The 23,259-nt window shown below is 48.9% G+C and overlaps 6 protein-coding genes across 6 annotated transcripts; 4 read left to right on the top strand and 2 right to left on the bottom strand.

Moving 5' to 3' along the window:
- Window positions 1-1,309: 1,309 nt before the first annotated feature.
- Window positions 1,310-7,829, top strand: HOO65_070313 (Fatty-acid amide hydrolase 1; the record flags this gene model as incomplete). The annotated part of the gene is made up of 5 exons (XM_071004766.1): window positions 1,310-1,985; window positions 2,058-5,155; window positions 5,401-5,477; window positions 6,112-7,492; window positions 7,569-7,829. The coding sequence occupies 5 exons, from the start codon at window positions 1,310-1,312 to the stop codon at window positions 7,827-7,829; spliced, it is 5,493 nt and encodes a 1,830-aa protein (XP_070857031.1).
- Window positions 7,830-8,131: 302 nt separating this feature from the next.
- HOO65_070314 (DUF1776-domain-containing protein) lies at window positions 8,132-11,558 on the top strand (the record flags this gene model as incomplete). The annotated part of the gene is made up of 7 exons (XM_071004845.1): window positions 8,132-8,164; window positions 8,221-8,323; window positions 8,379-8,510; window positions 8,623-9,010; window positions 9,684-9,694; window positions 10,098-10,561; window positions 10,632-11,558. The coding sequence occupies 7 exons, from the start codon at window positions 8,132-8,134 to the stop codon at window positions 11,556-11,558; spliced, it is 2,058 nt and encodes a 685-aa protein (XP_070857032.1).
- A 537-nt stretch (window positions 11,559-12,095) lies between these two features.
- HOO65_070315 (mRNA 3'-end-processing protein YTH1) lies at window positions 12,096-12,569 on the bottom strand (the record flags this gene model as incomplete). Its single annotated transcript, XM_071001304.1, has 1 exon — window positions 12,096-12,569. One exon carries the CDS (start codon window positions 12,567-12,569, stop codon window positions 12,096-12,098), a length of 474 nt encoding a protein of 157 aa, XP_070857033.1.
- A 798-nt stretch (window positions 12,570-13,367) lies between these two features.
- Window positions 13,368-16,049, top strand: HOO65_070316 (subunit of vp52-54 complex; the record flags this gene model as incomplete). Its single annotated transcript, XM_071004890.1, has 3 exons — window positions 13,368-13,404; window positions 13,494-15,256; window positions 15,336-16,049. The coding sequence occupies 3 exons, from the start codon at window positions 13,368-13,370 to the stop codon at window positions 16,047-16,049; spliced, it is 2,514 nt and encodes an 837-aa protein (XP_070857034.1).
- Window positions 16,050-17,261: 1,212 nt separating this feature from the next.
- Window positions 17,262-18,486, top strand: HOO65_070317 (Thioredoxin reductase; the record flags this gene model as incomplete). Its single annotated transcript, XM_071005065.1, has 4 exons — window positions 17,262-17,280; window positions 17,415-17,477; window positions 17,549-17,667; window positions 17,734-18,486. 4 exons carry the CDS (start codon window positions 17,262-17,264, stop codon window positions 18,484-18,486), a joined length of 954 nt encoding a protein of 317 aa, XP_070857035.1.
- A 1,242-nt stretch (window positions 18,487-19,728) lies between these two features.
- HOO65_070318 (RNA-directed DNA polymerase from mobile element jockey) lies at window positions 19,729-23,022 on the bottom strand (the record flags this gene model as incomplete). The annotated part of the gene is made up of 1 exon (XM_071001305.1): window positions 19,729-23,022. The coding sequence occupies one exon, from the start codon at window positions 23,020-23,022 to the stop codon at window positions 19,729-19,731; it is 3,294 nt and encodes a 1,097-aa protein (XP_070857036.1).
- Between the last annotated feature and the right edge of the window lie 237 nt (window positions 23,023-23,259).

A 23,259-nucleotide genomic window follows, 5' to 3' on the forward strand; every position in this document is an offset into this window, starting at 1 on the left:
ATCCTAGGTTGAGTGGCGCGAATATTTCCACTACTAAGGGGCTGTTTACACATGGGCCTTCTTCTGCGTCTACGTCCACGCACAGAATTTTCGTCACACTCCGAGGAGCTAGAGCGTGAAATTAGACTCTGAGTTGGGACTAGAGCTGTATCTGAAGTCAATACCAAAGCCGAGGTCTGCTCTCGGCCTGTAGCCATGGACAGCCTTGAAGTTTGGGGTGGGGCCTGGATTGAAGCTACAGTTGAGGCTAGTCTGGACCCACTCTCGCACATTGGTACAGGCTCTGGATCTACATGGCCACTCTGCCCTCTATATCCCATATTTTGTACTGCAGCCTGCACTTTCTGGTCTTCATTCCATGCCCATTCTAACGTCCAAACAAAGCCATTTGTTGTGGTTGGGGACTGTGCACGATCTCGAGGGCTAGGGTAATGTGCCTGCGGAGGCTCTCCTCGGTGACGGCTGTAAGCTTCGCTGGGGACTCCAGCTCCCAGTTCTTCCTGAGAACCTAGGCCCGTGTGTCTGTAGCGCATTTTATCGAAGCAATCAGGGCGACTTCCGCAATCATGCGTGCCGCAGGTAGTCTAGCGATCAATTTAGATTTACGTAGTATCGAAAGGGGAGATCTAGTTAGAGAACCTATTAGTTAATCTTGAATCACGTGGGTAGGCAACAGTTGCTGACTGACTCGCCACATAAGAAGAAAGTTACACAACAATGTATGTAAAATTATGATAGCTGTGCATTGCTTTGGTGTAGTCTGCGGCGTGTAGAAACCCAAGTGAAGACTTTTATATGTTTATACGCAACATTAGTATCGGTTGCTGTGCCAGGTACTAGTCGGAAAAATAGCGGCAGAATAATTACATCCATTTGGGGTAGCAAAATCGAGAGCTTCTATTTCGGTTGAAATATGTTCTTATCTGAGAGAAAAGGGGCAGCAGTCCTATCTCCAAGTCGAAATAAAAGCGGCGAAGGTCACATGAGGATACATACCTGGTATAACTATGTGTTGAGAAAACGTCCACGAGTGCTCCGGAGAAAGTTCGGGTAAAAAGATAAGACTGGGTTCTTATCTGTGGGAAGGAGACGAAGATAAATGGAGAGAGGGGTAAACGATTTTTTACCTAACTTAATATATACACTTTAAGGACCAATTTTAACAGGTTATGAGCCTCTATGGAATTACCTTCGGAGAACAGAGTTTTGTTCTTGGGAAAGCATAGACAGTTGCTTATTGTGTTCTGAAAGAACAAGTCTTTTTAATTTTTCCTCTATTTTCATTTTATCTTCATACGATCGATTAATCATGTCGGAAAAGCTCGAAGCGAACAACTGGTCGGAGTGGGAAATGAATTTCCTACACCAGTTGAAGAACGATGGGTTGTACTACCTACTCGACGAGAGTCCGATGGAGGGTGTGGAAAGAGATGGAGGAGGCCTAGGAAAGCGAAAGACTGATGAAGAACAAGCGATGCGTTCGCTAAAACTTTCATTGGGCGAGGGGTTCGTCAGGATGGTCAGCAAGAGTACGGTTAAAGAAGCATATGAGTTGCTGAAGAAGGTTTGCGAACCGGATACCGTCGACCAGGAATTCGAGAGATTGGGGAAGCTATTTCGGACCCAACTTCGAAAGGAAATGAACATGCTCCAGAATTGGTACTACCACAAAATGACAATTTTGGAGTTTTACACGGAGGAGCAATTGAGCGAAAAGATGGTGCTCAAGATGTTCTTGATCGGACTCCCGAAGGAGTACCGAGAGGTGGCAAAGGAATGCTACCGAGAAAAGTTAAAAGCAGAGGATGCTGTTAAGCGCTTAGAGCAAAAGTCGGCCATGAGAAAATGCGAAGAATCGACCAAGAAGTCGAAGCCGAAATGTTTTAACTGCAACAAGGAAGGACACAAGGCAATGGATTGTTGGGCCAAGAAGAAAAACGACCCTCAACAAAAAGCGAAGCTGGCTGTCAAGGAGAACCAATGCGGTAAGTGTTCCAAACGCCATAACTGGGTGATTGATTCCGGGTGCTCGTGTCATATGACGAAAGAGCTAACAGTGTTGAAAAACGCAAAGGGAACACAGGAGACAGTTAAGTTGGCGGATGGGAGCTGCATTGGGGCATCCAAGATGGGTTCAGTAGATATTCGAGTTGGGAGGGAGAAGCTCAATTTATCCAAAGTCTTATATGTGCCAGAATTGTCCGAAAATTTGATATCAGTAATGGCCCTGCTCAAGGAAGGGAAATCAGTCTTGTTCAAGGACATGAAAGTTATTATTGACGATGGGAAAGAAAAAATCACTATTCCATTGAGAAAGGAAGACACAGTTACGAGTACATGTTTGCTTGCATACGACGATTTGCATCGAAGATTCGGTCATGTTGGTGACAAGAGGCTGAGGGCGATCAACCCAGACAAAACACCCCCGAGACCAGAGGATTTCGCGTGTGAGGACTGCTCAAAAGGAAAAATGACAAGGAGTCATGGGAGTCCGACAATGTCGATGGCTGCAGAAGAACCTCTCGACAGCATATCGGTGGACGTGTCTGGTCCACACGAGACTGGGAGAAGAGGTCATCGGTGGTACGCGATAGTCGTTGATAGCTTTTCCAGATTCAAATGGCTACTGCCGTTGAAGAAGAAGAGTGAAGTTCAAGGAGCTCTGGACGAGTGGCGAAAAGGGATTGAACTCAAGATGGGTAAAACCATTAAGAGGACAAGAAGCGATAATGCACCAGAACTTAAGCAAATCTTCGAGAAATGGAGAAAGGCTAATGGGACGGAACCAACCTATACGCTTACGGATTCTTCAAGCCAGAATGGGATAGCAGAGAGAGCTATTAGGACGGTAAACGATGGCGTCAGGACGATGTTATCGGAAACAGGTTTGGGAAGTAGATTCTGGGTGGAAGCTGCAATGACAACGGTGTATATTGCAAACAGGACATTGAGCACGCAAGGTGTCCCATATACGCTCTTTTTCGGAATTGAGCCTAGAACCGACCATATGAGGAGATGGGGATGCCGAGTTATTAGGCATTTGGCGACGACCAAGCATGGTCCTAGGGGGAGTGAATCCCTACTACTAGGATATGATGAAAACGTCGACGGTCGATACATTCTGTGGGATATTGATGCTGAGAAGGTCCGGGTCACCGAATCAGTGCATTTTTATGAGAAAATGAGACCCAAGAAGCAGCAAGAAAAGGAAGAGCTTGGAGGACAGGACAGTGGCAATATGTCCGAAGAACCTGGATTATCAAATCCAAGAGGTTTGCGAGAGGAAGAACTCACGGGCCAGATGACTGACGAGACCGAGGTGTGTCAAGGCCAAGTCGAGGACCGTGGTGGAGAGGAGCAATCCTTAAAACCATTTTCGGAGACAAAAGCTATAACGGGCATGGACACAACACAACTTGACGCGGTCAACGCAAGGTTGAAGTTCATAATCGAGTCAATGAATCTGAAAGCACCAAAGAGAAGACTGAGCCGAGATGGTGACGTGAAGGAGGATCAACCGCCAAGGCAGAGGATCAGAATACACGAAGAGGATGAAACGCAACAGAGGGCCATGATAGCGCTGTCTGAGCCTTCCATGACACTGGACGACGCGATTAGACATCCAACTGAGAGTGAGGGATGGAAAGGAGCGATCCAGAAGGAGTTGAAGGCGCTGATGGACTTCAGAACCTGGCATTTCGTCCCTAAACCAGAGGGGTGTGTCCCGATCGATACGCGATTTGTGTTTACAAAGAAGTATGACATCGATGGAAAACTTGAGAAATACAAAGCCAGACTGGTGGTGAGAGGCTTTCGACAAGAATACGGAGTGAATTTCTTTGAGAGCTTTGCACCGACTCCCAGCAGTGCGACATTGAGATTGTTTTTGGCGACCGTATGCCAGTACAACATGGAATGCCATCAAGTGGATGCGTGCAATGCGTTTGCGCAATCCAAGATAAAAGAGGAAGTCTTCATTGAGCTTCCAGCGAATGTTGAATGCCCCAATGGAATGGTGGCAAAACTGGATCGCTGTCTATATGGGTTGAAACAGGCAGCATACCAGTGGAATGAGGACTGCACAGGGTACCTTAAATCTTTGGGATTTGAGAACATAGTCACAGAGCCGTGTTTGTTGTATCATGCAGGACGAAAAATGCTGGTTTTGCTTTATGTGGACGACATAACCATAGCAGCGATGGACGACAAATCGATAAAATGGTTCAAGCAGTTATTTTCGAAGAGATTCGTCATCAAGGATTTGGGCGAAACAACTCAGATCATCGGGATACAAGTATCACGAGACAGGCCACAGAGAAGACTCTGGATAAATCAGAGGCAATACATCCGGAGGATGGTGGAGGAAGCAAGGTTCGATGAACACCGGAGGTCACCCATTCGTACGCCAGTGGGAGATTGGGGGGACATTGAGCCAGCACATGAGGACGAGAAGATCTTGGACTCGAAGAGTTATCAGTCAATCCTGGGAAAGATAATGTACCCAGCCATGATGACGAGACCGGACATAGCATTTGCAGTGTCAAGCCTGGCACAGGCATCTGCGAGACCAACACCCAGACACCTTGGTGGAGTAAAGAGGGTGTTACGCTATTTGCGTGATACTGCCGAATTCTCTATTTGCTTCGAAGCACGCCGAGGGGGGATGGATATCGTTGGATACAGCGATGCCGACTATGCGAACGCAAATGATCGGAAGTCTGTCAGCGGATTAATTTTCGTTGGGCTCGGGGGAGCGATAAGCTGGAGTTCGAAGAAACAGGCAGCGATCGCAACATCAACTACGGAGGCCGAATATATCGGACTAACTCCATGCGCCAAGGAAGGAATCCATCTTCGACGGATACTTAATAAGATTCTGGAAACTTTCGAAACCGGAACTAGGAATAGTCAGACTTTGTGTTTGAAAGACGAGACCCTAGTTCTAGGAGATAACCAAGCGGCAATTAAAATTGCAAAATCCCTGGGTGTGAAGAAGGCAACTAAGCACATCGACATACAGCACCATGCCATCAAGCAATGGATTAAGGAAGGTCGGATTAAGATCGGATATATTCCAACAGCGAAAATGGCGGCAGACGGGTTGACAAAACCGCTTGGTCCTCAGAAAATGCCAGAATTTAGAGTGATGATCGGAGTACGAGATCCACAAGTACAATGGCCAGATGTACCCACTTCTCCGGAGCTCCGGGAAAGTGGGGGGGATGTTGAGAAAACGTCCACGAGTGCTCCGGAGAAAGTTCGGGTAAAAAGATAAGACTGGGTTCTTATCTGTGGGAAGGAGACGAAGATAAATGGAGAGAGGGGTAAACGATTTTTTACCTAACTTAATATATACACTTTAAGGACCAATTTTAACACTATGAAACTGCGGCCGTCAAGTTTCTCCAAAGCAAGCAAGCAAGCTTGAGCCGAAAGAGGCCGATTGGAGATTCCAACCTCACTTATCTTTATCTAAGGTCAGGATTGTACAGATGTACGTAGGTGGATACGATACATTGTAGCATCTCAGTTACCCGACACAACAGTATTTATTTGTATGCCAGCCAACCCACTAGTTATCAGGTTTATCAAAACAGACATATTGCTTATCTACATATCTCGGGTGGTGGCTTAACAAAGTCTGGGTTGGGTGTCAAGGAGCCGCTCTAATAGCCGCAGCTTTGCTGCAGTGCTGCCCTGGGACTCTAGGCAGAGGCGTTTTATTTTCTCGCTCCTGCCTTTTTGAACCATTGACCCCAAAACCCGTGACACGCGTGCCTATCGTTTTGAAATACGGTGATACCCCACGTTACTTATAGAGTCCAACTTTCCCTTTCTTTGGATACTTGCTTTTTCCCTTTTGCTTCCTCCTTCTTTGATTATTCTTTTCTTCTCTCCTTTTTTATTTGCTTTTTTGCCTTGTTACATCCTGCTTTTTTTTTCCTTTTTTTTCATTGCTCCTCTCTTCTTTCCTCATTCTACTTTCAACCGGTTTTCCTATCTTCTCCCCCACTATGTTATCAGACTATTTCCAACATCGTAGGCTTTGGTACGACTAACGGCCCGCTTTTTTTTATAACGATACCCTATTCTAACCCTTAATCAAAATAGTGCCGCCAAGAAGGCCGAACGCCTGGAACGGGTGGGAGCTTTGCATGCTGCAGATCTACTCACTGCTGAAGACAAAGAGACAATTAACCTTCCGATAGAGCAGCTTGTTCGCGAAGTACATAGCGGTACTAGAAAGCCAATCGACATTCTCAGAACGTACACCAAGGTTGCTGTCAAAGCCCATGAGAAGACGAACTGTTTGACTGAGGTGATGGTTAAGTCTGCCGAGAAATGGGTCAATGATGGGTCTATAAATATGAAAGGCCCTCTTGCGGGTATACCTATTTCTCTCAAGGATACTGTCGTTGTTGAGGGCTACGATTCAACAGTGGGCTATAGTAGCTTCGTGGGCAACAAAGTGCCCCAAGATGGCACTATAACTAAGATTCTAAAGATGGCCGGCGCTGTGCCGTACGTCAAAACTAACATTCCTATCACACTACTCAGTTTCGAATCTACCAACGATGTCTGGGGTCGCACTACAAATCCACACAATAGCAAATACTCGCCTGGCGGTTCCACTGGTGGGGAAGCCGCACTATTAGCTCTCGGTGGCCGCATTGGCTTCGGTAGCGATGTAGCTGGATCTGTACGCGTACCGGCTCATTTTTCTGGCATTTACTCGCTCCGCTGCTCGACTGGCCGCTGGCCTAAAGTCGGCACCCGCTCCAGCATGGCTGGACAGGAGGGTGTTCCGGCTGTGTACAGTCCAATGACACGCACCATGGACGACTTATCATATTTCACCAAGGCTTTGATTAGTACCGATATGTGGAAATACGACTATTCGATACATCCGATTCCTTGGAGACAAGATGCCATGGACCAAGTTCGGACTACAGAGAAGCTCCGAATTGGCATCATGCGCACTGACAATGTGGTCGATCCTAGCCCGGCATGTATGCGTGCTATGGACATGGTTGAAGAAGCACTGAAAAAGCAAGGCCATGAGATTATTGAGATTGACCCACCATCCCCGCTTGAGGGCTTGCGCATTGCTTCCCAGCTTCTTGTAGCCGACGGCGGTGCTTTATACCGGTCGTACTTTCGGACAGGAGAATGGGAGGACCCAGGCGCTGCAGAAATGAGCTTCTTGATGAAGCTCCCGCGAATTTTCAAGTTTGTATATCATTTATGGGTCAAATATGTGCGCCGTGACGCTGTCTGGGCATCTCTGATTCGTGATTGGCATCCTAAAACAGCTTTTGGGAATTTCAAGCTGGTTGCTCAACGAGAGGCATACCGTGCCGAATGGTTTGAGTGGTGGAAGGACGCCAATGTTGATTTCCTATTGACCCCACCAAATGCTACACCAGCTGTCCCCCATGATGGCATGAAGGACGCAGTGAGCAGCTGTGGCTATACTTTCTTATTTAACCTGGTGAGTTTTAGACTTTGGTTTTCTCTAACGTTCTCAGTATTGTTTAGTAACTAACCCTAGTTTTATTCTACAATAGCTCGATTACACCGCTGGCGTACTTCCAGTCACTCATGTTGATAAGGCACTTGACCAGCTTCCCCAAGACTTCAATATTCAGAAGTTGAACGGTGTTGCTCAGGGTGCATACAAACTGTACAATGCTACTGCAATGCACGGTCTCCCAGTCGGTGTCCAAATTGTAGGCAAGCGTTTGGAGGAAGAGAAGGTGCTAGCGGCAATGGAGGTTGTGGAACAAGCATTAGGAGACAACAAGTACCAACTGCTAGAAGTTGACTAAGCAAGAGCATTTCTAAGGAGAAGGGTTATAGTTAGTCAGTCAAGAATTAAGCAGGAACTTGTGCTTACTTCATGCCCAGCTACGTTAGGGATATACACGTAGACAAATTCTAGGTTGAAGCGAAGTGTAAGTTGCCCAAAAGGGAACAGAAGTCCGAGGTCGGCGGCAGCCATCCACCCCTGCTGTCACCAAAGATAAATAGAGAGCTTGTATGCTTTTGTGTCGGTATAAATCAGGCATCTTCTGAGCCGTAATTCTCTGTCTTTCTCTGCTTCAAGCTTCATCTCTCGATCATTCCTACAATGACACACCGGAAAGATATCTGGACTGCTGAGGTATGAGACAATCATCACAACAAATACCACCCGATATTTTATTAACTAAAGGTCAGGAATACCAATCCTCGGCCTCTTTTGTGCCCAAGCTGGCTACCAAAGTCGTGCAATGGCTCGATGTTCAGAAGGACGATGTAGTCCTAGACCTAGGCTGTGGTGGTAAGGGAGAAAGCCCAGTATGAGACGGCAATGTCTTACTCTAACACTATTCTAGATGGGATCCTTGATGAACAGTTCATTCGGGTCTTGCGGCAGGGCTCAGGACGCCTCACTGGACTAGATAGTTCAGTTGCTATGATTGAGGCAGCAAGGAAATTGGTGCCAGATGAAAATGCAAGTTTTGAAGGTACGTGTAAATCGGTGTTTTCATTGTTCTATCTAGTTTCTAGCACTCTTGGTGTACTTTCATACCTTGGGGCCTTGGCTTTTATTTTCTAACATCAGTGAACCCTTTGTAGTTGCCGATTGCAGCAAGCTAGACGCCCTCTCACACATAACTACCGGCATCTTTACCAAAGTCTTCTCCAATGCCGCTATGCATTGGATTCTATCGTCTACATCTACACGCACCTCCTTCTTTCGTGGTGTCCGAGAAGCCACTGCGCCCGGTGGACTTTTTGTCTTCGAGATGGGGGGCTTGGGTAACATTAGTGAAATGCGTACCGCCATTTTGATGGCTGCTGCTCGTCACATTGGTTTGCAGGCTGCCATCTCTATAGACCCATGGTTCTTTCCCGACGAAGCATATGTCACCCATATGTTACAGTCAGAAGTTGGGGGCTTCTTAGTCCTGGATGTTGAGCGTGAATGGAGACCAACACCAGCGGATGCAGCGGGTGTGGATGGGTGGGTTAGACTAATGGGAAGACAGGTGTGGGAAGCCATTCCAGAAGAACATAGAGAGGGGGCTATCTCAGAGGCAGTTGGGATTCTACAGCATGTGTGCAAGAACACAGCGGAAGGAGAAACTATAACATATGTTCGTCTGCGATGTCGGGCAAGGAGAGTGTGATGTGGCGAAAGCAAGAGGCGAATGTATTAGGGTTATTGAATATTAGGGTTTACAAGAGTAATGAGGTCATTAGCTCTCTAGCAAACCTTACATAGTGAATTTTAACGCTTCGGCACCATGAAAACTGGCCCATGCTTGCTTTGTAAGTTATCCTGTCTGTCTTCAGTGGGGTCGGGCATTAATGTCAACGCACAAGCTTTAGAAAGCGGTGAGCCACGGCAGATAATCTAAGTGCTATTGTTTAGCATGAAGCATAGTGCTATTACACTATTAGTGATTTAGTGATCATTAATGCCATGACAAAGGGGTTGTTTGAAAATTGATTCAGGGTAACAATATGCAAACGAACGAAGTATTAGGTTCAGTTGTGCTTTAATTTTTTAAATATCACAAGCCAGATGTACAGTCACGTCAGCAGCTATGGAAATATTTGAGAAGGCTTAGTATGCCTTAGAATCTAGATTGCTGAATTTAGGGCTGTAGTGCTACAACCTGCTGTAAATATAGGACTGAAGCAAGTAAGCCCAATCCTTCACTTGTCGAGGCTGAAAGGTCTAGGAACGCCACTTTTTTTTTGCATCGTCAACTCCTGGCCCAGCCACATTATATCAGGCTCTATTCCGTCTTCAATTTTCTCTTCTCTTCTCGCCAAGCTAATGTAAAGAAGAAAGAACCGGGGTTTAAGTATTTTTCTGTTGCTCTTCTGTGTATCATTCATTACAACTCGCACCATGTCGACTGAAGATGCAATCATGGGAATTGTATGAACCCTTGCCTGGAAGCCCCTCACTTACCCGTGTTAGCCATCCGCCTTACCGGGTGTCTACAATAGCCACTGGCCACTGGCTAACCCGTCTGTCTTTCCTCTCCTCTAGGTCCAGAACCTCCCTGGTCAGCTACAGCACTACACTAATAATGTAGCCGAGTTTGTTGATAAGCAGATTGACTTCGCTGCCGGCACCGTACGCAACTCTCTATCATCCGTCGATTGGCTGCCCTCGTCCATCCGCCCGGCCCTTCCTACGCCGCCGCCCGAGCCTGTAATCCCGCAGTCTATGCTGGAAAGTGCGCAGACCTGGGTTGTGCGTAACCGTGTGTTGATCGGTATTACTGTAATTTTCACTGGCACCATAGCCTACAAGACGTATCGCAGCACCGCCTCAGCACGCAAGATCCGTAGAGCCCGTCGTGCAAAGAATAATGGAAGAGTCGAGGTTGTCGTTGTGGCTGGGTCGCCTACGCTTCCGCTGACACGGGCACTATCGCTGGATTTGGAGCGAAAGGGCTTCATTGTCTATGTTGTGTGCAACGGGCCTGATGATGAGTTGCTACTACAGCGGATGGCTCGGCCAGATATTCGCCCGCTGGGTATAGACATAACCGACGTAAGTGTACCCCACAAACTTTAGCATGTGACTAGAGGACTCTTCTTTACTAACTCTTCGCCTGCTTTAGCCTCCGCGCGCTGGTGTTGCTATTGAGCGCTTTGCGAACTACCTTCAGTCCCGGCATTCGCCCGGCCCCACTGTCACTCCTAACTATCTCGCCCTCAAGGGTGTTATTTTGATTCCATCCGTTAGCTATCAGACCTCTCCCATTGCGACCATACCGCCTAGTAGCTTTGCCGATCTTTTCAACACCCATCTGCTACACCCAATTCTCACTATTCAGGCTTTTCTGCCACTACTCACCGCACGACTCACTCCCGCTGGCGAGAAATGGGCTCCACCCAAGGTCATGGTCTTCACGCCATCCATCATATCCTCTATCAACCCGCCCTTTCATGCGCCCGAAGCCACTGTCTGCTCTGCGCTCTCTGCATTCACCGAAGTGCTTGCAGCTGAGCTGCGTCCATTGTCTATCCCCGTCACCCACATTCAGCTCGGAACCTTTGATTTTAGCTCCTTCTCACCATCACGAAGCTCTCAGCATCCACAGGGACTCCTGCCCAGCGCTGATGCCGACGCTACTAGCTGGCCTGAAAACGCTCGCCACGCCTACGGCCGCAACTACGTGACTAGTAGTGCCTCAGCTATTAGTGGGGGCCGCATTCGTGGCCTGCGTGGTAGCTCGTTGCGCTATCTGCATAACGCCGTGTTTGATGTCATTGACGGCTCAGTCACTAGCGACGTTGTGCGTATTGGTCTCGGTGCTAATGTCTACGGCTTTGTTGGTCGCTGGGTGCCACGCAGCCTAGTAACGTGGATGATGGGTGTGCGTAAAGTCGATGAGCTGCATAGCTGGCAGAATACGCATGAGCTAGTATCTTATCAGAACGATGAAGAAATGATGGGCGACGAGGATGGGGACGAGATGACCGAGTCGAAAGATTTTATAGCTGTATCACATGAGGCAGATGAGCCTAGCAACGTGTGGAAGTAAGACAATTACTGTCCTTCTTTGCTAAATTGTATCCCGCCCTTTCCCTCGTTTCCCGTCCGTTCCCTTTTGTTCGATACCCTCCCTCCCTCCCTCCCTCTCTCCCTCGCCCTTGATTTCCTTTGCTTTTATGATTCTACTGCACGTATACTCTACTCACCATTTCCAAACACTCTCATTATCACGTTGTCTGAAAACTTGCCTTTCCTGCATGTTACATCTACATTGATGCGAGATGAATCTGCCCTTGGCGATTTGATCTCCTGTTTCCTGTTCTTTTGGTTTTTCAATCTACTGCGATAGTTGTATATTCTTATGTACTGTTTCCCCGCGTTTTGATGCTTCTAACCTATATGAGTACATGTGTTCAACATGTTACTAATGAATATATACATGATCGTTATCATCTATGTTGCTTTTATTATGAGCTAACGAGCTTTGTAGAACCATGCCTATGGAAAACACCTAAGTGGGTAACGCCTAAAAACTAAAAAAGACCGGCCACATATCTTAGCGTTCAATACCAGCCCCCTTTCGCCATTAATACTGTCCCCGACGATGGCCAGTTCCGCCACCGCGGCCACGCCACTTCCCTCTCCCTCTCATTCCATGTCTAAATCCACCTCTACCTGTTGTATCCTCCCGATCATATCCACCGCCGCCCATACGGGCTTTTTCAGCCTCTTCTCGCTCCATCTCAGCGCGACGTTGGGCCGCGAGGGCCTCGTCCATGAGCAACTTGTCGGCCATACGCGTGGGTCTCTCAAGATTCACATTCCACTTCGGGTGGACACCAAGAGTGCACTCACGGCCCTCAGGACAGAAACCAGCTAGGTAGAACGGACAAATGGTTCGGCGCAAATGGCGCTTCGAGCAGTCAGGCCCCAGTGGACAATACCCGCGTTCGTAATGTGGGCAGGGCAGCATGCGCTTCTGGGGATCGATATGGAGATAAAGGCACTCTTCCCCGTTGGAGCAAAACCCATTGCGGGAGAAGAAATTGCACTCGGGCATCTTGCGTAGGTTATATTCATGTAAAAACTCGCACTGCTCACCCTTCTTGCATAGTCCACGTAGCCAATGCTTGCACACGAGTGAGTTGAGTCCACCTGTAGGTCCGGTTGTGCGTGCATTAGGATCGGAAACATGCCTCTCCAAGCATTTAGTTCCGTTTGGACATGTACCCGCTGCGTATGATTTACAAATCGGTCGGTCAGCGGGAAGCCCGTGATGATGTGTTAGACGCAGGAAAGGGCTGAAGTTGAATGAGTAAGCTGGCGCGTTGTTAGCTAGCACGTCGGCTGCTAATTGCGAAATGCTAGTAGACATAGCCATGATTAGGGTGTATTATGGTCGACTACAGATTATGGCACGTCAATGTAGACTTTGGTAGTATGGTTTGATGTTGCTGAGTGTTGTTTGTGCATGTGCGTATGCCTGTTTGAAGTTGTTCGAATTAAAATATCAAGTTTCTAGGCTTGGACAATAGAAGCTCCTAGTCTTATCGATAAGATGCATAACTGAATGGTGCTATATGGTATGGTCCCCTTTAACCCTTGAAACAGAAACCCCCTACACGTGATCAATAACATGTGGCCTTGACGACTTACTGTCCTCACCAAGTAGCTTCACAAGCTTCCATGACAAATATTAACCAACACCAAGTCGCGTAACTAAAACCGAGCAGCTCTTTATTTCCCTTGCAGCCTTTTTTCCACTTTCATAATTTGTTTTCCTTTTCCAGCCTTCTAATTTCAAGCTATAACAACAGAACCACAGAAAATCTTGTGGGCAGACATTACCAACGACGCCATGAATGGGATCAACAAGCCCTCGTCTCTAGATGCAGGTGAGCTCCGAGATGGCCCAACATATACTTGGCGTCCGTTTTGTTATTTCCTTTCTTCTAACTCCCCGCAGTAAACTACGACCCTATAGATCATCTTAATCTTCTTTTCGCAAGCACACACTCCCTCTCTTCGATATCCTCTGTCGCACAGACAATCAGCACACATAAAAATGGCCTACATAGATCCATATCGGCTCTCGAAGTCGCCCAGGCCTACGAGACTAACTCAACACTCGAGCGCATGAGCAATGCCCAAAGCGAACTCGCCTCTGTCTTCCTGAAAATCAACGTTGTGCACAACCAGGCTGTGCAGACTGAGCACAACATCACATCTATGACAGCCGATATCAAGCGCCTTGATGGCACCAAAAAGAATTTGACACGCAGCATGACGGCGCTTAAGCGCTTGCAGATGTTAACTACAGCATATGAGCAGCTTCGCGGGCTTGCACGTACTCGCCAGTACCGTGAATGCGCTGGCTTGCTACAAGCTGTAGTACAGTTGATGAAGCACTTTAACAGCTACCGTAGCATTGACCAAATTGCTAAGCTGAGCAAGGGCGTGGCTGAGTCTCAGCGCGAGCTGCTTGAGCAAATATGCGAGGACTTTGAAGTCGCTTTTGCCAAGGATGAGATCTCGTTGCGTAAAGCCATGCTTGTTGAGGCGTGTCTCGTCATGGATGCATTAGGTGATGCCGCACGTGCGCGTCTAATGACGTGGTACATCAACACAGAGTTGCGTGAGTACCGCCAAGTATTCAGGGGCAGTGATGAAGCCGGCAGCCTAGACAATATTGGGCGGCGTTACGCGTGGTTCAAGCGCATGATGAAGACACACGAAGAGCATGCAAGCATCTTTCCTTCTCATTGGCGTGTTGGCGAGGCTCTAACAACAGCGTTTTGCGAGGGCACACGTGATGATTTTCGCGGAATCTTGGAAAAGAGCATGCGACGCATGGATGGCAGCAAGCTCGATGTTAATCTACTTCTCAGCTGTCTCCAAGAAACAATGGACTTTGAACAGGGCCTAGAGCAACGTTGGACGAGCGATATTCGCGCAAGTATTGATACGCTTAACAGTGTAGAAGACAAGCCGCACGGCTTCAACGGATTGATTTCGGTCGCTTTTGAGCCATATCTCAGCCTATGGGTAGAGTCTCAGGATCGACAACTGGCTGAAATGGTCCCAAAGTACCGCATGCAGCCTCTATTGCAAACAGACGAAGAGTTCTCTCCACAAGCCGTCGTTCAATCAGCCATAGAGCTATTCCACTTTTACAAACTTACACTCTCACAATGTGCTAAGCTCTCAACTAGTGAGCGTCTACTAGAGCTGTCACGCATATTTGCACAGTATCTAGACGATTACGCGCAAAATGTACTCCTAAACGTACTACAGACTAATGGATCGTCGGTGCACGACATAATCTTGGTTCTCAACACGGCCGACTTTTGGAATATCAATGCCACGCAACTAGAGGAAAGCATTAGGAAACGCATCGATGCTGATTTTGCTGAAAAAGTTGATCTTTCATCGCAAGCCGACGCATTCCTTGGTGTTGCCAGTGCTTCGGTGTTGGCTCTGGTACGCTGTGTAGAGGCAGAATCCCAACCTGCTTGGCGCGAGATGCGCAACACTAACTGGAGCACAATGGACAGTGTGGGTGATCAAAGCACATATGTTGGGGAGCTGGTTCGTCAGGTCAACAGCAAAGCCAAGGAGATTCTTGCTGTTGTGTTCAAGACACAGTATGCGCGGGCATTCTGTGATAATCTAATTGAGCACGTGGCCAGTTCATTTATTTCGAGTGTCGTACAGTGCCGGCCTGTATCAGAAGTGGGAGCCGAACAGGTAAGGACACAGCGAAAAAGAAGAAGAGAAGTAAAGGAGAAAAGAAGGCAAAAAATGCTAACGAGCCCTTTCCCTACAGATGCTCCTCGACAAATACGTACTTACCAAGGCCTTTGAATCCCTCCTCGCCTTCCACAATCCCACCGATGAGCCCCATGTGCCGCCTGCCGGCTTTGTCAAGCGTGTGACCCAGGCCATGGGCAAGATTGACCCCCTCCTCAAAACCCTACAAGTGCGCCCGTCACCACCTGAAGCACTAGTCCAAGCATACCTAATTCATATTGCGGACCGTTCAGATACCAACTTCCGCAAAATCCTAGAGCTCAAAGGCGTCCGAAAATCTGACCAGGGCCATTTACTCGAACTCTATGCCATACATCGCGACGGCCCCTCTACACGTGACAAGCTTGTGCAGAACTCACCGCTTCTCACACCACTCATGAACGGTAGCAGCCTTGGCAGCGCCAGTCTGGGTATTCCTGGATCAGCAGGCAATACTGTAGGAACACCTTCATCAGGTCTCATGGGAGCAAGCGGATCGGGCGCTGCCACTGGTAGTGGGCTGCAAAAGTTTGATGCACAGTCACTAGGCGAAAAGCTTCTTAGTGCAGCACGTGAAATGGGCACAGGAACCAGTAGCGGGGCAGATAAACCAGGCGCAGGCCTTGAAAAGGCTACAATTAATGAAAACTTGAAGAACTTTGGAATGTTCTTCAAGCGCGATATCGGATCTTTAGGGGCTCGCTTTGGAAAGCGTGACGGGAGCCAACCGCCTGGCGAGGACAGACGGTGAGCAAATACAAAATTGAAGAAGGGTGGGGGGGCAGCTCGGCTGGAACTAATATGGATTAACCATGTTGTATAATGGGTTAAGAACTACACAATATGAATACACGGACCACACGCTGCCCAAGGCTAAAGACCCAATGTAGTACCAAAGGACCTTCTTGCAGAAAGAATTTAGGGGGTAGGAGGAATAATCTCATGTTTACATATGAACTTACTTGTTAACGGCCGAAGGCGGGTTGCGGACGTCGCAGAACTAGTAGGAGATGAAGAGCCAAGTACAGGGGGGCAAAAAGCAACGCGATAATCAGGTGCTCTTCAACCTCAAAACTTGCATTTACAGATTGATAAGGACTGACTTGGGGGGCTTAGACGCGATTAAGCCATGCAAAGAGTAAGCTTTGGTAGCAGAGGAGAGCTTCGTCTAGCGATCTTTCAAGCTAGCGTAACTGTATTAGGAGTTGGATCCTCGAGTTTTTCTTGAAACTTTCCCTTCCCCTGTCTTATGTTCATGCGTTGCTCGGATATTATCCTTGCAGCGTTGCCGGTATCCGAGGAGCGGGCTGGGGATAATGGTAGGAAGTTGGATTGCGTCATGTTGTTCCCTTTGATGATGATGATGATTGTTCGGAGAAAAGCGAAGGGAAGACAGGGGCGTCAAGAAGGAGGTGAGCAAGATTTTATTTGTCATAAAGATCGTCGCCGACTTCTGGCCTCGAGGATCGAGGTAAAGTCGAGTAGTTACCCACGCATGAAAAAGTTCGGAAGCCCTGTTTTTAGAAGCGAGAATTGTCTTATCTTAGCTTACTGTTTCAAAACCCAAACCCTATTCTTGGCTGCCCCACCAACCCCGCTATCGCTCTCTAATAAGGCCGCGTTAAAAAAAAGTAGAATTATTAAGATTAATTATCGGTCAAGTTCTGTTGTCAAAGATCCCATCTTGATTCTTTGCTGTTTTCTGTTTTCTCGCTTCAGTCTTCAGGTTTCCCGCCCACACTATTCTATAACTTCTGTCTCCGCCCCCTACCCTCTTTTTCTCATTCATTCATTCTTGCTAAAATCAGTCAAGCTGTTTTCTTCTGCCTTTCGTCGGACCTTTCGCGCAGCGACTGGTTTCTCTATTGCCGCTACAACTGCTGCCGTGACTCAAACAAGGCCACACACTTTTAGTTCTTACTCGTCTTCCCTTACATCAGCAAACGAGGTCGCGCATCACAGAATGCACAGCAAGGTTGTTAGTAAGTCTTGCATCACGCAGAGCCTCACACAAATATACTTTGCTACCCCATTATCTAAACCAAGCCTGATCCGAGCATCACGCCGCATTACTCGTTATACATATTAACCGGCTCCTTTTTTCCTTTTTTAATAGTCATTGGCTCGGGCCCTGCTGCCCACACGGCTGCCATCTACTTGGCCCGTGCCGAGCTGAAACGTAAGTTGAGCTTCCGAGCTAAACCCATCTCCTAGATCTGTATTGAGTCCCTTTGTGCTAACTATGCCCAGCCGTCCTATACGAAGGTTTCATGGCTAACGGTATTGCTGCTGGTGGTCAGCTAACTACGACTACTGAGGTTGAGAACTTTCCTGGCTTCCCTGACGGCATCGATGGCCAGAGTCTGATGGTATGTTTTTTTTGGGGCTTTTGGGATGGTATGCCCTGGTGTCTATTCTAACACCACTCTTTGTAGGATAACCTACGCAAGCAGTCCGAAAAGTTCGGCACCGAAATCATCACCGACACTGTCACTAAGCTCGACCTATCATCGCGGCCCTTCAAATACAGCACCGAGTTTAACCCTACCGAGACCTCAACGGCTGACTCTATTATTCTCGCTACCGGCGCTTCTGCGCGCCGTCTTCACCTCCCTGGTGAGGAGGAATACTGGCAGAACGGCGTGTCAGCCTGCGCTGTGTGTGACGGTGCCGTGCCCATTTTCCGCAATAAACCACTGGTCGTTATCGGTGGTGGCGATTCGGCTGCTGAGGAGGCTCTTTTCCTAACCAAGTACGGTAGTCATGTCACTGTGCTTGTGCGCAAGGACCACCTGCGCGCTAGTAAGACAATGGCCAACCGCCTTTTGAGTCATGAAAAGGTCACTGTTCGTTTCAATGCGGCGGGCGACAAGATCCTAGGCTCCAATGGTCTCATGACTCAGCTCGTCGTCAAGAATACTACTACTGGCGAGACCGATACCATGGATGCCAATGGCCTGTTCTATGCTGTTGGGCACGACCCCGCCACAGCTCTAGTCAAGGACCAACTGAAGCTTGACGAGGACGGTTACATTGTCACGCAGCCTGGCACGCCTTTGACCTCGGTAGAAGGCGTGTTTGCTGCTGGCGACGTGCAAGACAAGCGCTACAGACAGGCTATCACCAGCGCTGGTTCGGGCTGCCAGGCTGCTCTGGACTGCGAAAAGTTTCTTTCGGAGCTGGAGTAGAGATGGTTTGTATGTACAGGAAACGGCGGTGTCGCAAAGCAAACTTAATGACATAATTCATAGCGGAGTAAAGCTTTAGCTATGCTCGTGTTTTCATGGCGTCGTGGGGCTATTTGTGGGCGTACTCTGGTAGATATATAACTCGGACTGTGAAAGCAGTTTATATACAGGCTATGAGAACTATTCAAACTCACCATGAGGGGGGGGGGGTGCATACTATAGTTACATCTTACGATTCATCTATTCTACGTAATACACGGTGAGTATAGTACGTAAGCTAAAGAATGTCATAGGTTTGTGTCACCGTAGCAAGCTGATTTTTTACCACTCTCAAACTAGCGACAAAAAGAATCATGGCTCACAACGTCGTACAGAGATGTCTTATCCGAGAACGAAATATGAGCAGAAGCAAATCAGCCAGCTAAGCATATAAAAAGGAGCAAAATAAATATTACGCGGCAAAAGAAGGGTCTTGCCGTGGATCGAACACGGGACCTCTCGCAACCTATGCTGTAGGGTTAACCCTAAGCGAGAATCATACCACTAGACCACAAGACCGGAGATAATGCTCTTCTGTTGTTGTTGTTGTTGTTGTTGTTGTTGTATTTATTCTCTACCTAAAACTATCTAAGCTTGACCTGCGTCGTGGCTCCGTGGATCTCTATGACGTGGGATCAGATCAAGAAAAATGTAGGTTTTTCGAGTCCAGACTTCTCGATTCGGCCGTAAGAAGACTGCTTTTTCGGTCGCCGTATATGGGCCTGTGTAGGCCATCAATCCGTCCTCCAATCCCGGTCACCAGCGGTGCCATAGGGATCTTTTGTTCGGGTCGATTACCTGACAGGTGAAGAGCAAAGCGGGAAGGAAAGATAAGAGCAAAAGGAACAAAAGCAGAAATGGAAAGCATTGAGGCAAACACATTTTCAAGCAGTCAAGCAGCAAAGAGCGAGATTGGGTGAAGGTTTGTGCAAGCAATAGATTTCCAGAGGGTGTTGAATGCGAGGGGAGTGGTTCCCTATGGGGAGAACCAACGGCTGTGTCAGAGGTGGGGAGAGGGGGGGGGGTTCGTCATCCGACTTTATCTCACCTAGCGGAAGCAGAGGGGAGCGGAGGCGGGCCGGGGTGAACGTCAGGTACTCGGCACTTTTCATTGGGGAGACTTCTGTCGGGAGTGGGATTTTTTTCCTGGTGTCTTTAGAGTTAGTTGGGGCGGTTCACGCCGCTGTTAGTTTTCTTGGATTGTCATGTCGGGCTTGACCGTTTGGCAATCGCGCCGATCAGAGACGTTCTGCCTTTGGAAGAGAGCAGCAACTTCTGCACGAAGGTATGGCTCCATGGTTTTGAGTTTTTCCGGCAGGTCCACTCGTGGGTTTCTTTCTTGTCGCTGCCACATCTGTGGCAGTGATTGCGAGTGTCCGGGTGATTCATCCTTCGGTGGTATGCTGCGAAGTCACCGTGTCCTGATATCGCTGCCAGGATCTTTCCCTGGTGCTTGCGGGGGCCTTCTGGAACGCCCAGCTTGTCTGGGTGGGGGAATTCCAAGAGTTTCCTGGTGGCATGGTGTACAACCGTTTTCTGATCCTTGAACCAGGCTTTGTGTGCTTGGTGGAGGTCCTCTCTCAGCCATCTCTTAGCTCTCGCTAGCGACATGGTATATTCAAAGACTTCCACTGCAGCACTTTTAGCAAGGGCATCAGCTTTTTCATTGCCTTCAATTCCCCTGTGACCTGGGACCCAGATGCAGTGTACCTCGAGTGAGGGGTGCTGCGCTCTAAGGTTCTGTGCTGTTTGCCTGGCCCTGTCGACGTCGAATTGAGATGTTCCCACTTTCCTCTGCATGGAGTTCATTCGCGTCGTCGCTGCCTGGTTGTCTGTGCAGATCCAGATGGTCCTGCTGTGCGTGAGGTGCCACTGTTTCAGACTCTCTAGTCCGTGCTTGATCGCTCGGATTTCGGCGTCTGCTACCTCTGTCCATCTCCCGCAGGACCATCCCCCTTCGGTGATGCAGTTTCCCTCGCTCTCTGCCCACCAGCCTGCTCCTGTCCAGCCGTTTTCCAGTTTAGAGCCGTCCGTGTACAGCCAGATGTCTGTTGGCGGACACCTTGCTTTCCAGGCGAGGTGGCTCTCTGCCGCTTCTTCCTTCTGGAGCCCTTCTGTTTTTGCCCCGTCTGGGGGAACTGATGTTGGGGGCGGGTTGACACACAGTGGGCCATACCTGGGGAGGGGCTTCGGGAGGAGTCTCAGTATTTCCTTCTGGTGTTTGCAGTCCTTCAGATCATACAGTGGGTGTGCTGTATCCAGTGAGTGCCACCTGACTGCTTCCCTCTTGACTGATGCGTCCAGTGTGATTTCTGCTGGTGGGCAGTTCGCTGCCATGTGTATAAGGGCCGTGGGAGTAGTGCGGTAGGCCGGGAGGGCGACTAGGAGTGCTCTTCTAAGAGGCTTTCCCAGCTTCTTCGATTTGCCTTTGTTGCCGCGTTGCTCTGGTTTCCACCAAGTTGCTGCCGCGTATGTCATAGTCGCCATGATTCCGGATTTGACTACCTGGACTAATTGTTTCACGGGGGCGCCGTGTCTACAGCCTCTGAGGATCGAGAGGCTGTTTACTGACTTTTCCATTCTTCCCGCTATCTCGTTCACGTGTGCTGTGAATTTGAGTCTCCTGTCGAAGCGGACTCCCAGCCATTTGAGTGAGCCGTTTCTAGGGGTGGCCTTAATCACAGGCGCTCCAGTCAGTTCCAAGTCTGGGTTGTCTTGGGTGCGTTTCCTTGTCATGTGTAACAGCTGCGACTTCTTGTGGTCCAGTTGAAGCCCGTTGTCTGTGCACCACCCAATGGTGTACTCCATGACTACTCTCAGGTCCCTGATGCAGTTCTCCCAGGTTCTGCCTTTTATCAGCCAGAGCCCGTCGTCCATATATCCTCTCAGGTAGTTGCTCCAGCTGTAGTATAACGGCGCCATGAATAGCATGTACAGGATTGGTGAGATTGGCGACCCTTGTGGGAGGCTTCCGCTCGTGTTTCCTGGTGGCTCTGTGGTGTCGTCCAGCGTTATCTGTGAGGTCCTCGATTCCAAAAAGGATTGAACCCATTTGCAAACGTGACCTGGCCATCCTTGCCCTTGGAGTCTCCTGACCATCCTGTTGGGGAGGATGCCGTCGAAGGCTCCCCGTATGTCGAAGGACAAGATTGAGGTTAGTTCTCCTCTTTCCATGTTTTCCTTGATCTCGTTTACCAAGGCGAGCGTTAGATCCGATGCTGCTCTTTTGGGGAGGGCGCATGCGTAGTTCCCGCAGAAAAGTCCTTTCAGCATCGCCTCATGGGTCAGTCTCTTGGCTATGGCCCTTTCCAGAGCTTTGCCTAGAGTCGGAAGCAGAGAGATGAGTCGGTATGATTTCGGGTCAGATCTATCCCTTTTTCCGGGCTTTGGGAGTGCGATCAGTTTGGCTTCCTTGAAACATGTTGGATGGATGCCCCTACGTAGGCATCCGTTGAATAGGTCTGTTATGAGATTTCCCAGGGCTGGCCAGCTCATCGCCAGGAGTTTGTTCTGGATGCCGTCATTTCCGGGGGCGGTGTTTAGCGGCTTTCTGATGGCGCTCTCGACTTCTGCCTTGGAGAGGGGTTGCCACGCTTCCCCCCTGTCGCCCTGCACCTCTGGTCGGTCGAGATCGGGGAGACCGCTCCCTGTAAGATGTGCTTCTCTCAGGGTTCGGATCTTGTCTTGTGGATCTGTGTGGGTTACACTATCCACAATTATTGCCTGGGACCGGGTTTTCTGTGGGCGGGAAAGCCACTTCGCTGCCTTGTGGGCTGCGGCCTGGGAGGTCATGTTTGCTGTCAGATTCTGGTAGAACTCCTTGGAGGCTTTCCAGATGGCCCTTGACAGGTCCTTTTTGGCTTCTGCGTGCTGGAGTCTGGCTACGTCGAGTTCCGTGTCAAGGTTCGTGGCTCCGGCCTTCAACATCCACTGGAGGGACCTCAGTGTCCTTCCGGTTTCAGTTGCGGCACGTTTCTTGTCGTGGCATGACTCGTTCCACCATTTGTATCCCGAGCCTGTGACTCTCTTCTGGGGTGTCGTGGCCTCGAAGGCGTCTTGCAGAACCCGAGTTATCTCCTTTGCCGTCGACTCCAGTGATCTGTCATGGTTTTGCCAGTTTTCAGGGAGGGTGTCTACCAGCGCTCTTGCCTTTGTCCCACAAGCTTCGATGAATGTCTCCTTGTCTGTGTCTTTGAGGCGTCTTGTGGAGTATGTTGGTCCTCTGGCGTGCGATGCGATGATCGAGATCTCCTGTGGGGAGTGGTCGCTTCCGCACTCCAGAGCGCCTGCCATTTGGTATCGCTTCACCTTGTTCCAGATGTTGGCTGCGACCAGTGTCAAGTCTAGGACCCCTCCTCCGTCATGGGTGGAGAGGCCATTGTCGTTAGCGCAGATTAGTCTCTTTCTCTCAATCCATTCTACCAGCTGTTCTGCTTTCGAACTGTTCCGGGTTATCGTGTCGTCCCACATCTGGTGGTGCAGGTTGAAGTCTCCCATGATTAAAGTGTTATCTAGCCGAGTACCTATCGTTGTCAGCATGTCCACAGCTTCGTTTGGTCTTACACTGCTTCCCCGGCGTTGTATATCCCGATTACCGAGAAAGCGTCGTCACCTCGCTGTGCTGTGACTGCGCTGATATCTGGGTGTGTGGGTATATTTCCGGAGGTGAAGATGTTGAACGTTGAGTTTTTTCTGACAAAGCTTATTGCCCGTCTCCTTGTCTCTCCCTCTGTT

The sequence above is a fragment of the Ceratocystis lukuohia genome (assembly GCF_044167205.1).
Source record: "Ceratocystis lukuohia strain C4212 chromosome Unknown Supercontig7_pilon, whole genome shotgun sequence".
Taxonomy (NCBI): domain Eukaryota; kingdom Fungi; phylum Ascomycota; class Sordariomycetes; order Microascales; family Ceratocystidaceae; genus Ceratocystis; species Ceratocystis lukuohia.